The 14,031-nt window shown below is 47.3% G+C and overlaps 1 protein-coding gene across 1 annotated transcript in view; it reads left to right on the top strand.

The window, feature by feature from the left end:
• LOC144108013 (uncharacterized) overlaps positions 1–13,147 on the top strand; it is a 167,854-nt gene extending 154,707 nt beyond the window's left edge. Inside the window, exons 2-5 of the mRNA XM_077641274.1 lie at positions 2,261–2,477; positions 3,739–3,884; positions 5,886–6,021; positions 6,703–13,147. Of these exons, the coding sequence (XP_077497400.1) occupies positions 2,261–2,477; positions 3,739–3,884; positions 5,886–6,021; positions 6,703–6,943 (740 nt within the window). The 3' untranslated portion in view covers positions 6,944–13,147. The remainder of the gene's footprint in view (positions 1–2,260; positions 2,478–3,738; positions 3,885–5,885; positions 6,022–6,702) is intronic.
• The last annotated feature ends 884 nt before the right edge of the window (positions 13,148–14,031 follow it).

Here is a 14,031-nt window from a genome sequence, read left to right as displayed (position 1 = left end):
GCTCTTAACGAACGCCCGGAGCACTTATTAGGCGCTCAAATGCAGCGAAAAACTGTCTTCTCTCGTTGAACACGGTGCGTCCTGACACTTGGCTGCGCAATCCAGAGCTGAGAAATATTGGACCGAGTTAGAGGAACGCAGCCTCCCTCACACGCCACCCTCACCCGCCTTCCGCTGCGTCGCTCGAAGGCGCCTTCTTGGGTACCGTTTACAGCTTCCCCGCTGGCACGGACGTTTCAGTCAGCTTATTACGCCTTCGATGATGCTCAAGCGCAGCCTCTTATTAGTTTGGTAACAGTTTGATTGCACCTGCTAAGCGAGCCAGGGAAGCGAACTCAATTCGCAGTCAAGGAGAAGAGTTCATTATCGATGGCATTTCGTTTTTCGGTAAGAGCCGAGAGACGAGGAAGCCAGTGCACCGCAGTTTTTAGAGTTGCGGCAGCCTCCCAGTTTGCTAGTGAACAGTTTCTAAACTGGCTTGACTGCGAAGCCTCGTGGACGAAATTCCTAAGTCTGGGGCAATGGTTGCGACGATGCGCGAACAGGCAGAGCCTGGAACTCGATGCACCCCTAGAAAGCAGTGAGTATGAAGTTTCTGTAATTTGCAACTGCGACTTCTGTGAGTGTATCAAGTTACGATATGCGAATGTAGAGATACTAGCCTTTGTGGCTCCGCTAACACGCTGCATTTAACAGACCAGTTTGAGTGCGCGCTGAAGTGCTGCAAGCACAAGCTTTCATATTCCTTTCGTCCTAACTTGATGTGTTTTCGGTTGAATGCGCTGCGACACCAGAAGTGGCTTGCGAAACATGGGCCCGTGAAAATAAAGGTTATCGATTAATGCAACAAATGTTCAGTGATGATGTCAAGTATCGGTCAGGACCTTATCTTGATGTCAGCACTGAACTTTCATTTCTTGTTAGGCACGCATTTAGAATTGCATCTTCGTAACCTGCTGCATCAGAGAGATAGAAATATTAATTTTTTCAGCAACAAAAATTGCCGGTATGCCAGGTTCAACGTCCTCAGTTTGCACTTAGTCCTCACTGGATGCTTTAGTGGAAGGATCCGGAATATTTTCGGCAAGCTGGTCTTCTTTAACGTGCACTCACTTGGCAGAGCACGCTCGCGTTTTTTTACGTTTAGCTTCCAGTCAGACGCCGCCATCGTTGCCCACAGGAGCACTGATAAGTTTAAAATGGCCATGGCTTTGAGAATCAAGGCAAACTAATCCTCTTTTTTAGGTGTTTAGGTGGACGCTAACCCGATACTCTAGGAGTAGGGTCGGAATTAGGAAGCAGTAGGGCGGATAGCGTCGCGGCACACCACAAGAAAGTTTTCGTTCTTTTAGCCCGTGAACTAGGATATTTGGGGCACGAGGCACCAGAAAGCGCCCGCCATCGCCATATATATATATATATATATATATATATATATATATATATATATATATATATATATATATATATATATATATATATATATATATATATATATATATATATATATATATATATATATATATATATATATTAAGGAAGCCAACAGTCACCGAAACCAAGGGGCATAGGGGAAAGTTTTTTAAATCTTTTTTTTATTGGTAGTGCCAATCAATTGGTTTAAAGAAAATTACTTATAAAGCAGCAGAAAAAACAACCATGCCGCCGGTGGGATCCGAACCCACGACCTCCGAATATCGCGTCCGGTGCTCTTACCAATTGAGCTACGGCGACGGCTGTCCAATCTGCTGCTTTCGTGGGTATTTATGTTTACTGCGTGTAAGCGAACCTTGGGTTGGGAGTGTTCACCAGCGCCACCCTCGACCATAGCGGTGGACGTAGCACGTCCTGTAATACCGCGAGTGTGACGTAGAACGTCATGTAACGGACGACGTGTATATATATATATATATATATATATATATATATATATATATATATATATATATATATATATATATATATATATATATATATATATATATATATGTATGTATATATATGCGTGATGTGACTATTTGAGTAGGGACGCGCCCAACAGAACGGTAGAGGCTATCGATAACAGTAATATGCCATGAGAAGAACGCGCCTGAGCAGCCGCATAGTTTTTTGACGTCGCGTGGTACCCACGAAAGGCGAGTGCAATGCACAACCAAACATCTTTGCTCCTCCGTAACCCAGAAATAATGCACCGACATCGGCCACTTCCTCGCTAGATTGATATTCTCCTCTTCTGAAGTCCCGCATTTCCTTGTCGCAGGCGTGGCGCTGCTGAGCTGTCGCCGGTTGGAGATCGGAACGTGCTGGGCCGCCTCCACGGCTCCGTCGCGGGCGTCGCGCCCCGCGTCCGGTGACGGCGGCAGCGGCTCGTGCCAGAACAAGGAGGTGACCGAGTGCGTGGGCAAGCTGGACCTGCTGTCGCAGAACAAGAGCCTCGCCTTCGCCACCACCGAGGCCGAGCTGAAGCGCATCTGCGAGTGAGTAGTACTGCGTCTGCCTCTGCGCATTTCACACAGCGTGTGGTGCACTGGGCCGGTTTCATCCACAGATGCTTCCTCGAACCACCGCTGCCGCAATGCGCCAGCAGCTCTAGTTTTTCATTTGCAGCTGCCATATAGGAGCCCTTTCTAAGCCTAAAGCGCCAAGTGACGTCATTTGGCGCGGCATGTTGTAACACCTGTTTACGTGTCGCCTGTGCCATGGGACCATGCACGCTAGAGGCAGCGCCCGTGAAGGTGTCCTTTGTGGTCACTGGATTCCGGGTCGATCGTGAACTAGGTGAACTCACTGGAGATGGGGAAATGGCGCGTTAATGTCGTGGTCACATTTTCGCCTTGGCCAAGGAGAACTGTGTTTTTCCATCGTGCCCCGAATGACAATTAAAATGTATGCTTAAGCGACAAGAAATGTAAACCCTGTAGTTTTTGCGACAGGCCGCAAGCGAAAACGATGACGAGATTGTTTTTTTTTTCTGCATGCTTTTCGGGGGGCTTTCCTTGCTATTGGTGTCCTCTTGGACATCTGTTCTTCTAACAGGCATCTGATTTCCTTTTGTGCTATTTCGCAACTCATTTACTCGGTCCACGACAACGGCTTTCTGTATACAGTAAGTTGGCTCTCACTTCTCGACACCAGGGTACCGATACCGAGCTCTTTAGACACCGTGTGGAGAGGAATGATGGTGAATGATGGTAAAGAGCTTCTTCTAACACCTCTGCCACTCGCTGGCGTGGCTCATAAGTTGAGGTCATCTTTATATGTGTTATCGTAACCCACCACAAGCTACATTTTAGTTGAAAGAAATGCCATATCACTGGGCATTAAGGAATCAGGTGAGATAAATCTTGTGACGATAAAAGCCAACCTACATTCTTGTTCACAGCCTATCCATGCGCTTTTCTTTTGTCGTTCTGGCTCATGGCAGGGAGCTTCCGACTGAGGGAACGGTCGTCACCGAAGGACGAAGTCTGTTCTTCTGTTTTACTTCATTTCGCTTATTTGCACTTCTGTAGCCCCAGACACCAGAACAGGACCATTGCAGAGGGCAAAAGACAACTCTTAACGCAATACTCTCCGTGCCTGCAATTAAGCTCGGTAATGACTTACAGAGCGCAAACATACCTTTCTAAGGAGTACTTTCGCGACATCGGGTTTTTATTAAGTTATTCTTCGACATGCAAGCCCTGAAAGGTGAGTTCATCAACTCGCTCCTTGCTTCCTGGTGCATCCACCTTGCAGCCACCTGACGGGCGCAATGGATTGCGTGAATGCATTCACCCACCGTTGCTTCAACGAGAAGCAGCGGGAGATCTACAAGCGGCTCACCAGCGGTGCGGCGCAGCTCATTGAAGACTTCTGCCGGGAAGGGTCCCGCTTCAGGCTTAGTGAGTGGTGCTTTTTTTCCCACATCGTTACCTGACACGCCTCGCTAGAGAAGGGTGACGAAGTGCGAGTATGGTTAATTAAAAAAAAAAGAACAGCACTGGAAACTCGCAGAGGGTATACTATACTGTTTAGCTCTAAGGGCTCATCGAAAGACAACAATCGGAGCTGTGCAAGGGGATATGCGTTGGTCGTTCTTCGAGGCACGGAAAGCATGGAGCAGTGTGTCGCCCCAGGAGAGACCGACAGGAACGGAGGAGAGGAGATGGGCAGCCGGAGTCTTTAGATACTTGCGCAGTGACAGCGGGGACACACGATGGAGGAACACGACTGGAAAGCTTACGACAGGCCACGCAGGGAACAGCAAGAAAAAAATCAAACCACTGCGGTGCTCATGGATAATGAAAGGCGAAGTTTGCACATCAGCAGTAGAGGCGATAAATAGAGGAGTAGATTGCTGGTGGCGTAAAAGTAGAATAAAAAAGGGTAAAAATTTGTACGACGCTTAACCTGCCCTTCAGAAATATGACCAGAGATTGCTGTGGCGAAATTTCTCCTTTTTCATAGTTCATAAATGGTGGGGATTCTTCATACCAACACTGGCGGAGTGCTGCAGCGGTTTAGCGACTGCAATTCTACAGCATGAACGATAGTTTAGAATTGAACAAAAGAAACAATCAAGAAGAAAAAAAAAACAGAAAAAGAACGTGGGAAATAAATAAAAAGGCAACATTAATTTTCTAAGCTATGTGGCACTTGTCAGTGACGTGATTCATAGGAGATGCCAGTAGTGTCTGTCTGCCTGTCTTTCTGTCTGTGCTGCCATATTACTGGCACCGTGACCAGATACTAAGTTGTCCTGTAGCATTTTGCATTCTGAGACGGACATCGACATAGGAAAATACTGGCACCCTACTACAAGTCGAAGTCAGGGCACATATTGAAGGTGGCGGAGTATTCCTATACAACATTTTCACTCAGACTTCCGGTCATTCCTCTAAAAATTCTGGATTGGAATCATTCGCTTTTCCATTTAGCTTATGAGTTATTTTTTCTACTATCACGAACATGTGAAAGAGCCGGGAAGGATTTTAATGTTTGTTTGTTCATTCCTTAAAACTGCTTAATTGCCTTCTCTCTCTGTTGTGATCGCATAGACATGGAACAACTTCCACGTGGCTCGAGATTGTCGTGGTTGCTCTTCGTGGTTTATTTCGAAAGTTCCTTCACACCTTTAAACGGAGCGCTGCCGAAAGCAGCGATGATTCGGTTCTACGACGACCGCCGAGCATGTTTGGTGCTATCGCCGCTACCGAGTTGTTCATTTCTTTGTTGATCCGTTAACCCCGTAGAGAGAATTCCGCGCAACGCGGCTCTGCTTATGCGTTGTCGACGACGTAGTCGCTGCCGCATGACAATACAATTTTGTACCGGCATTTCCTGTTTATGTATCAGCTGTTTTAACTGTTTATTTGTCACTTTCAGGCGGCAATAAACTTTGTGATACTGTGTACGGTATCCATTTAATTGTGTAACCTGTCCACTTTAATGCCTAAGGACGATGAGAGTACGAGATCAGCAAATAACTGAAAAGTATCTGAACGAAGCGAAAAGAAAGCACAGTGTCATAGTGGCCTGTTCGCCAGCGCAATCCGCTACGGCGAATGGGATAATTCAAGAAATATGGAGGATTAAAGCAGTCCTGTATTTTCCTCCATCGAAAAGATCTCTAGTATGCGGTATTTTAGCTCTCAACAAATTGCCTATCAGCGAACTGACGACACTCCTTGGTCGTCAAATCATGGATTGTGGCAGACAGGTGTGAAATGGCGTTCTGTGAACATCTGACACAAACGCACGAAGTATTCTTCGCAATTTATGAGGCGACTTTGTTGGAAACGAGTTCAGACATGCGCTCATACGATGATGCTTCTGTGCATCATTCTTTGCGACACTTTGTGTGTTTTTCAGTGTATTTTGTGTTTGTGTGTGGCCGTGTGCAGCCTACCTGAAGCACTCCAAGTGCTACAAGGAGCTGCAGGACGACTACAACCAGTGCGCCTCGGTCTACATGGCTCAGCGGGCAGAGATCCAGGGACAGGCGCTCAGCGCCCAAGACAGGATACGACACTCGTGCTGGTACGCTCATTCAATCGCAACTGTATTCATCTGTGTGGAACTCCGTGATGCTCTCTCTGGGTAGCACACTCTGTTCAAGAGAGGGGAATTAAGATCGTCCAGGGAGGCATAAGTGGGCAGTTGATATCACGAAGGAGGAGGGCCAAGATTGCTGAGGACAGAGCTCACTGGTAAAGGACGGTGACGGTCAAAGCTCGTGGTTATCTGACTGCATTTTCTGGAAAATTTGAAGCTTTCGAAGGACCCTCTGCAAAAAACTCCATGTTTTCTCCCTGCTCTAGTAGGCTTGTAGCCGACCGGAGCCTAATCAAGGAGAGGTGGTGGTACTTTGAAGCTTTTCCTGCAAACTGCCTATGTGCAGCGCGTAGTCATTACCAAAAGACGCGTGGCCGCTACATGGGCCTCTGCATTTTACTTGCAAACCATGACTCTTCGTGCCGATCACTGAGTGTTTGCTTTTGTGCAGGCCTATAGTCGATACTAAAAAACGTGAATCTTTTCGATACAGAGTGTCACATCATAGAGGTAAGCGCAAAATTAGTACTCTGGGTGCTGTACATAAGTGTCATTATGAGCAAGATTTCTGAAACCGTCAGCATGCGCGCGCAGACATGCGTACGACTATTGTGCGTGCTTTTTCTTTGTACTGTCCTCACTTCTGGCCTATGATTTTCCGTGCAGCCAAATGGACGGCTACAAGCAGTGCGCCAAGGCGGCGGTGCTCCTGCGCTGCGACGTGGAAGCAGCCGAGCTCGCGGAGGACATCATCGTCAAGGCCGGTGGCTACCTCGTGTCCACGCACTGCTCGGGGTACCGCATCGACGAGCCCAGCTGCAGCGGCTGCTCACCAAAGGTGGCCGTCCCGGTTCTGCTGATCGTGGCGCTGGCGGCTTGGCTGAGCCTGTTCTCCAGAGTGCCGTAGCTGCCGTTCAAGATTCGTTGGTGTCCCATGTGGCGAAAGGGATTATGCGTGCCGGGCTTCTCAGTTTCGCTGGACGGGAGCTCTGAAAAATAAGAGGCAGTGGGTAATGCGCCGAGAGGAGTGCTCAACTATCTGCTCTTGGCGGTCGCTGACTTGGGGGCGTTCTTCGGACGATCGCAACTTGCGTCCTCGCCATGTAGTTACCCACCGGACCAGACGTCGTGCTGCGGACATAAGAGCCCTGGAGATGACAGAATAGACTCTGCAAAGTGTTTTCCGGAGAACACTACAGCGGTGGGATTTGCCATGGCGTCCAAATATTTCAGCCTTGAAGCACATTGGACAGTGTGCTGTGGACTTCGCCGAAGTGTGCGTTCCTTGTGGCGTTGTAGATGCTGGCGCTGGGAGCCTTTGTACAGACTGCTGCTTTCCTGGAGAACACACGCCTGTCACGTTTCATTCGTCATTGCGGTTGGCATGGTTTATGATATCAGATCGCATAGAGCCAGCTGCCGCCGCGTAGTCTCCCGCACGTAGGAGCAACCGCTAAAATGCCGTGCTCTAGCAACTGGCACCTTTAATTTAAAACATAAATACAGCTCTTGAATTGGCTTTTAATTTGCTGGCACCATAATAGAAAGTTATTATAGAGTCAGCAATTTTGGACGTAGAAAATTGCCCGGGGGCGGTACATTTACTTATGTCTTCCGCACTGTTCGACAGAAAATAAAATGCCCCAAAAATCTGATGTGCCCACACTATTAGCAGAAATAAGCACAAATGGGAGTAGATGACTTGTCTTCCTGCGCACGCCCTAACGGAGGTTCTATATAGTCCATCAAGACCCAATATCGTGTTTACTCCCATGAAGATGAGAGGCATATAAGAGTTTAAGTTTCCCTTCCCGCAGAACTGGGCCCTTCTGGCATTCTGGGGGTGTTTTTTTAAAGCACCATGAGAGTGCTTGTAGGGTTACTAGAGGTAGTATTTCTTTCTTGTTTTTGAGTTTTTATGTACGGCTAAGGCAGCAGTTTTTTCTCTTTTTATTTGCTATAGAAAGACTCGGAGGTATTTTCTTGCTGCTTTCGAGCTCAATAGGAGCCTAAAACAGGAGGTGAGTGTTGTTTCCAGTTTGTTGCGACTTATGAGTCCTATTTTCGGACTTCATTCGATACATTTCCTCGTCTGTAGCAGTTGCAAAGACGCAGCCCGAGTAACGATATGACATGACTTTATATTTTAACGGACAAATAAATACTGAACACACGGCTAGATTTGCTCAACTATATACTGTCTTTTAAACACGATGAAAATGACAACGAAAACATTAAAGAAATAACTTGCTGGATGGCTACCTTTATGAAATGCGCACAATTAAGAGGGTCGAAAAGGACAGAAAAAAAAAGAACAGGAAAGACAGCGCTTCAACTCTCTGTAGACATGTTAGAATCAGGCTAAAGAACTGCGTAGCTTGTAATGAGTCTACACGTTCAAACCACTCGTGTGGTATTTCTCGTGACTTTGTCTCTGTTCGAGGCATATACTTTATATCCTGCAATGTACGCTGGCATAAGGAGCCAATAGGCGAATGCGGACAGGCTTGCAGCGAGTCTATTTCACAGGTTGGCAACATTGCCCCCAAAAAATGGTTGGCGGTTTAGCATTTCTAAACTGCGTAAGCACAGTTTTGTTCCAGATGGACACCACCGTGTGTCCATCCGTGTGTGTGTCGTTTCTTTGTGTGTTAGTGTTTCATCGCGCTGTTTCTTCCTTTCGGACCCAGGGAGCCAGTCATGCTCGTCTTCAACTTTTTCATCGTCAATGCCGATTTACCCAAAGTACGCCGGCGGCATGTGTTTTCCCCTGCCGCGTTTCTGCAGCAGTGCTGTCAACGCCAACGCGTATTGCTCTAGTGCCGTGTTTCTGCCACAACATTGTCCATGCAACGCATGCAGCGCACATCTATCTGTCACTAAGAAGACTATGTACAATGCACAGCGCGAGTGTGTGATTCAGTTTAACACGAGCAGTGTTCGGCTGCGGCGATAGCCTAGTGCTTTCGCGCAGTGTCCAGCTAAGCAAATCTGTTCATTCATTCGGGTGTCCTTATTTGATTTATATTTATTTATTTATTGCACTTGGCATACACCCACAAACACCGCAAGCACACTAGCATCATTAGGTCTTGCGCGGGGTTCACCCATCGGAATAGTGCTTTCGGAGGCAAAACGCTTATCGAAGCAAAACGCTAAGGCGCCCGTGTGCTGTGCGATGTCAGTGCACGTTAAAGATCCCCAGGTGGTCGAAATTATTCTGGAGCCCTCCACTACGGCACATCTCTCTTCCTCTCTTCTTTCACTCCCTCGTGTATCTCTTCCCTTACGGCACTGTTGAGGTGTCCAAAGATATATGAGAGAGATACGGCGCCATTTTCTTTCCCAAAATACCTATTATTGTTATTTTTTTTATAAATTAATCATATTTACACGCAGCTCGACGCTTGACTGCCCGAAAGATGCAGGCTGCAAAATGGTAAACATATGTGTGCTGGAAACACGGTGGTAAATAAGCAGAATGAAGAAAAAAGGTAGAACATGCCTTGTACGGTACTTGACACGCCATTGGGCTACTTCCTAACACCAAGCATCGGCATTGCAGGCCTTTAGCACACTGTGTACCGTGTTACTGTTACCGGAGTACTGTAGCCCGACTGCGCATTCGCTGCCGCGTACAGTAAAAACACACCAGAAAATACTTTCAGCGTCCGTAATCCGGTACCGGAGTTTTGGGAGTCCTAGCAGTAACCCGGGCGCCGCTGCCCCGTGAACGGTGGCGAATACACCACTGCTTCGTTGACGCTGGCAGTGCATGATTAACCTAACTATGCTTTCCGGGAGGCTCAGTCTGAATAAATCACTCTTGTCGAGCTCGTGTTGCCATTGGAATAAGTCGGCGTCTATTTGTGGAAAATCGCATTGGTCGTTAACTGCAGACGTCAGTTGCCTGGGCATACCACCAAACTCACAAGGGAATGTCGCTACAAGTTCATTCAAATGAACGTGGAAGACTTTCTGGGTACTGCGCCTGAGTGACGTCTGGGGCTCATTTACTCAATGTCAGAAACCACAAATCCTCAATCCTGCAAGTTACGAACCATCAAGCAAAATGCGGTCGTGACCAGTCGCCAGTCTGCGGGGATGAACAGGTTGTGGAATTGCGTGTGAACTGGTTACTCCTTCTCTAGGGGGCACGCTAAAACTTTCATTTTTAGATTTCATTCGTGTTCTGAGCAGCGCTTAGTAGTTCGTAACTGGTCTTAAATGCGCTCGGTAATTTTTTTTTATTTTCACTCTTGCCCTTTTCTGCGTTTTTCTCTTGGCCTTCCATAGCCAAATAGCACGCTAAACTGGACATAGAACTGAGGGTACTTTAGTATGAAATAAGAAGCCCTTTCATGATAAATTTCCCTCTCATCAAAGATAAATAATACCCGTTTCACAGAGCGAATACTGTAAAACTGCCCATGGTTAAAATCTAAAATGTCAAAAACAAATGCATTGGTCTATTCCCATGTCTGCCCCAGGTTTGCTGTTCCGTTTGTATGTTTGTCATTCGAGCGCTAAAAGAGACTCCAAATCCCTGGGCATGTCTGCGGAAGTATACGTTGTTCGCTTCACCAATTTTCCCTTCACCTTACAGCAGATAATCATAATCGATGGCGAGATAGCATACGATAGTGTTTCCTCTTGTAGCCTTTTTACGCGAGAGCGTTAGTGCCCCCATGTCGGAAAAAAAAAATTGTCCGGCGTCGGCATTGGCGACCGTTTGAGGCAGTGCCGGAGCGCCTAGCCAAACAAGTCACGTGACCTTGTCACGTCATCAAAACTTGCTCATCGTGGCAGGTGGCGACCTGCCCCCCGGATTGTGAACAAATTGTCCACCTTGGCAGCTGGCAGTTAAATTAATGATTGGTCGCGATTGGATGCTCGGGAACAGCAGCACGGGTCGCACAAGTCCCACCGGTGGCTGTGCTTAAAACAGCCACCTGCTGGGGCATCGCTTAAGCGCTGCACCATTGCGCCAAGAATGGTGTAGTTGATTCCAGCGATATACAAATGTAAAGTAGAGAATGGCCAATTCCGCATATGTGGGCACTGACTCTTTAATTCTATCGCCTCATACCCTCGAGGCGGAGCTTAGGTGTCCTGTCCAGTTTTTTTCAACGTCATATTACGCACCTTCCCGTCAGTTCCCGTCGCCCTCAGAGCCAGAAAAACTGCAGGTGCGAATTCGTATCTTAAAAAAAAAAATAATAATAAAACGTGCATATAAACCTTTTGCCAGAACACTAATTGTGCTTGATTGCCTCAGTTGACAATTCTTCTCGGCAATTTTCTTTGATTCTGGCATAAACCATTTGAATGAAGCAACCAAAACAACTTCATTGAGACATGAGAGCTGTTTCTTTGTTCGAGGCAACTGGGTACAATTGCTTCAGGAGGCACCACAAAAGGACCGAAAAGAGCGCCTTCGCGTGTTCTGTGTAATTGCCCAGAAGAAGGTTCAGCTTGTGTCCGGCAAACGCGACACCGAGTCAGCTGCTTAATTCACCCTAGTCGATCGCGGGCGGGCATCGAAGCCACTTATCTCTAGGCGCTGCAGATGATCTGGTACGATTAGATGAAATCCTCACTGAAAAAACATACGTAGATTTATTAGAATACCGGCAAACGACGGTCTAACGCGTCGTGACGTTGGCCAAGCGTCAACCCAAGGTTATGCCCTACTCTGCACTACCCCAGTTCGGCCCGTTTGTGGTGGGTCGTGAGGCTCGCGCTTTTCGAGCGCACCCCGGGCCTGCTGAACGGCCCATAGTTGAGTGTCCTCGTCTGAAGACTGCACTGCTCTTTGAACATCGGGCGGGTATGTGCTGGAGGTAGCTTCGGTCGGGAACCTGGCACACCATGTGGGAACATGATGTGCCATGGGTCCGCCGGACCCACTGCACAAACACTGCAGACACCACTCGGATAGAGCGCTAATTTTCTCCATGTGGCCGCCAGAGGTTGACGCTTCGCGGGAGACAGCGCATTGCTGTCGCCGCTTTTCTCACTCGTTTTGTTCTCCTACGTCTGCCGGCCGTTGCGCAAGAATGCAGGGCAGCGTTCCTTGTTTGGGAGGAATGAGGAAGAGGAACTATATAGCATATTATTCGGCTGTTTGCTGCAACCAACGCATAAATAGCAGCGACAACACAGTGAAGTTCCTTGTCAATTCCGAAAAGATTGATTTGTTTTATGGGATTTCAACTTCTCAAAGCGACTCAGGATATGAGGGACGCCGTAGTGAAGGGCTCCGGATTAATTTAGACACCCTGGCAATCTTCAACGTGCACTGACAACGCACAGTACACGAGCCTCTAGAATTTCGCCTCCATCTAAATTCGACCGCCGCGACCGGGATCAAGCCCACGCCTTTCGGGTCAGCAGCCGAGCGCCATAATTAACCACTGAGCCACAGCGGACACGAACATATGCTTGGCGATGAACTGGTCGCTGTATATTATCTTTTCTATGAACATCATTTGCATAGCGAATTGTCACCCATTCTAGGCTCATATTATTAAAGTGTGCGAGAATAAATTAGCAAGAGAATATATTGCCACGTGCCGAAAAGACGACGAAGCGCTGGTTGGCTCTCGAGGCGCTCTGGCTTTGTGACCTGGACCCTGGCTCTCTAATTGAAAAGCTCTCAGTCTTGGGTTCTCCCCGACGCCTGCCTGCACGGCTCCTCAGGTCGTGACAATATTAACAAAAAAGGATAAAACAGTAATTTTTCTCTATCATCCAAATGTTCCTTTTCTTCTTGCCCTTGGTGTATTTTATCTTATGGAATTTCGAGAATACGGTCCTGTGTATGCCAACTAGCTTTAGTATTTGTTAATTTTTCATCTTGTCAAACAATGTTGAAGGCATAACTGAACTAAATTATGCAAACCATTAATCCAATGTTGATGAGGGTACAGTGCATTTATTATTATTTGAACTGACAGTGAACCACTCTTAATCATATTTATAATAAATGTTTATTCAGCGTATGTACAGATAGGTTCTGCGGACGCGCCAAAGTGCTTATGGTGCAATGACTGGCAGAAGCAGCGTTTTATGTACAACTAAATACGAATAAAACACGCCACAATGATGCATTCGTGCACTCGTCGTCATGCCTCAATTGTAACAAGACATCACCGGATCTTGTTGCCACAGTTTCTCGCATTCGCTGTCACATCCACAGCGATGTTCTCTGCCTTTTTCTGAATGAGACAGCCTTTCTCCACCCGTCTGTCCGGATGCCTCTCCGAATCACTCCAAGAACACAACCTAACGCAAGGAGTGTGGCATATTAGATATGGCAGACGCCTTTTCCCTGCAGTGGGTGTAGTCAGGCTGATGATGGTGATGATGATTTTGATCTGTTACGTGAGCTGTGACGTTACCGGTTCTGCTGTTATCTAAGGTAGCGCTCGACATTTGAAGGCGTGCCGATCACGGGGTGTGTGTCGTCGGTCAGTTGTTCCGGGCGCATCTTTCGACATCTGCAGCTGCTCGTCTGCGTGATTGGCGTTTGTGCGGTCCCGTGTGTGTGCCACGTCATTCTTGCGGACACCGAACAAAACACGATGTCGATGTCAGCAAAGTATCTCGTTATAGGCGAAACAATAACAAAGCAGTGCTTGCCACGCCGCCGAAGCCCTTCGTCACGAGTCTTCTAGTGGATTTCCACTTAATGGGTGACACTGTCGAATTACTTTGCCGACACCAAAGTGTGGTAGCAGGTAAACGCTCTCCACAATCCTGTACCGAATCGTGTTTTATTAGCCAGGCACGAAATCTCACATTGGGCGATGTAAATTCTGACCATACTGCACTGCTCTCTGCAGTGATGACTCGCCAGCTAGATGACACGCACAGATCTAAAACCGACAGTTCGGAAGAAGCTGACACGCTGTATTCGCTTTCAAGCATTACCAATAAGAAAACATTCGCGGATTTAGACCAAAAAAAGAAAGAAAGGCTGAATTATTATGC

Source organism: Amblyomma americanum, chromosome 10, assembly GCF_052857255.1.
Source record: "Amblyomma americanum isolate KBUSLIRL-KWMA chromosome 10, ASM5285725v1, whole genome shotgun sequence".
Lineage (NCBI taxonomy): Eukaryota > Metazoa > Arthropoda > Arachnida > Ixodida > Ixodidae > Amblyomma > Amblyomma americanum.
Note: the sequence above shows the minus strand (reverse complement) of the source record. Positions and strands in the feature narration are given on the sequence as shown.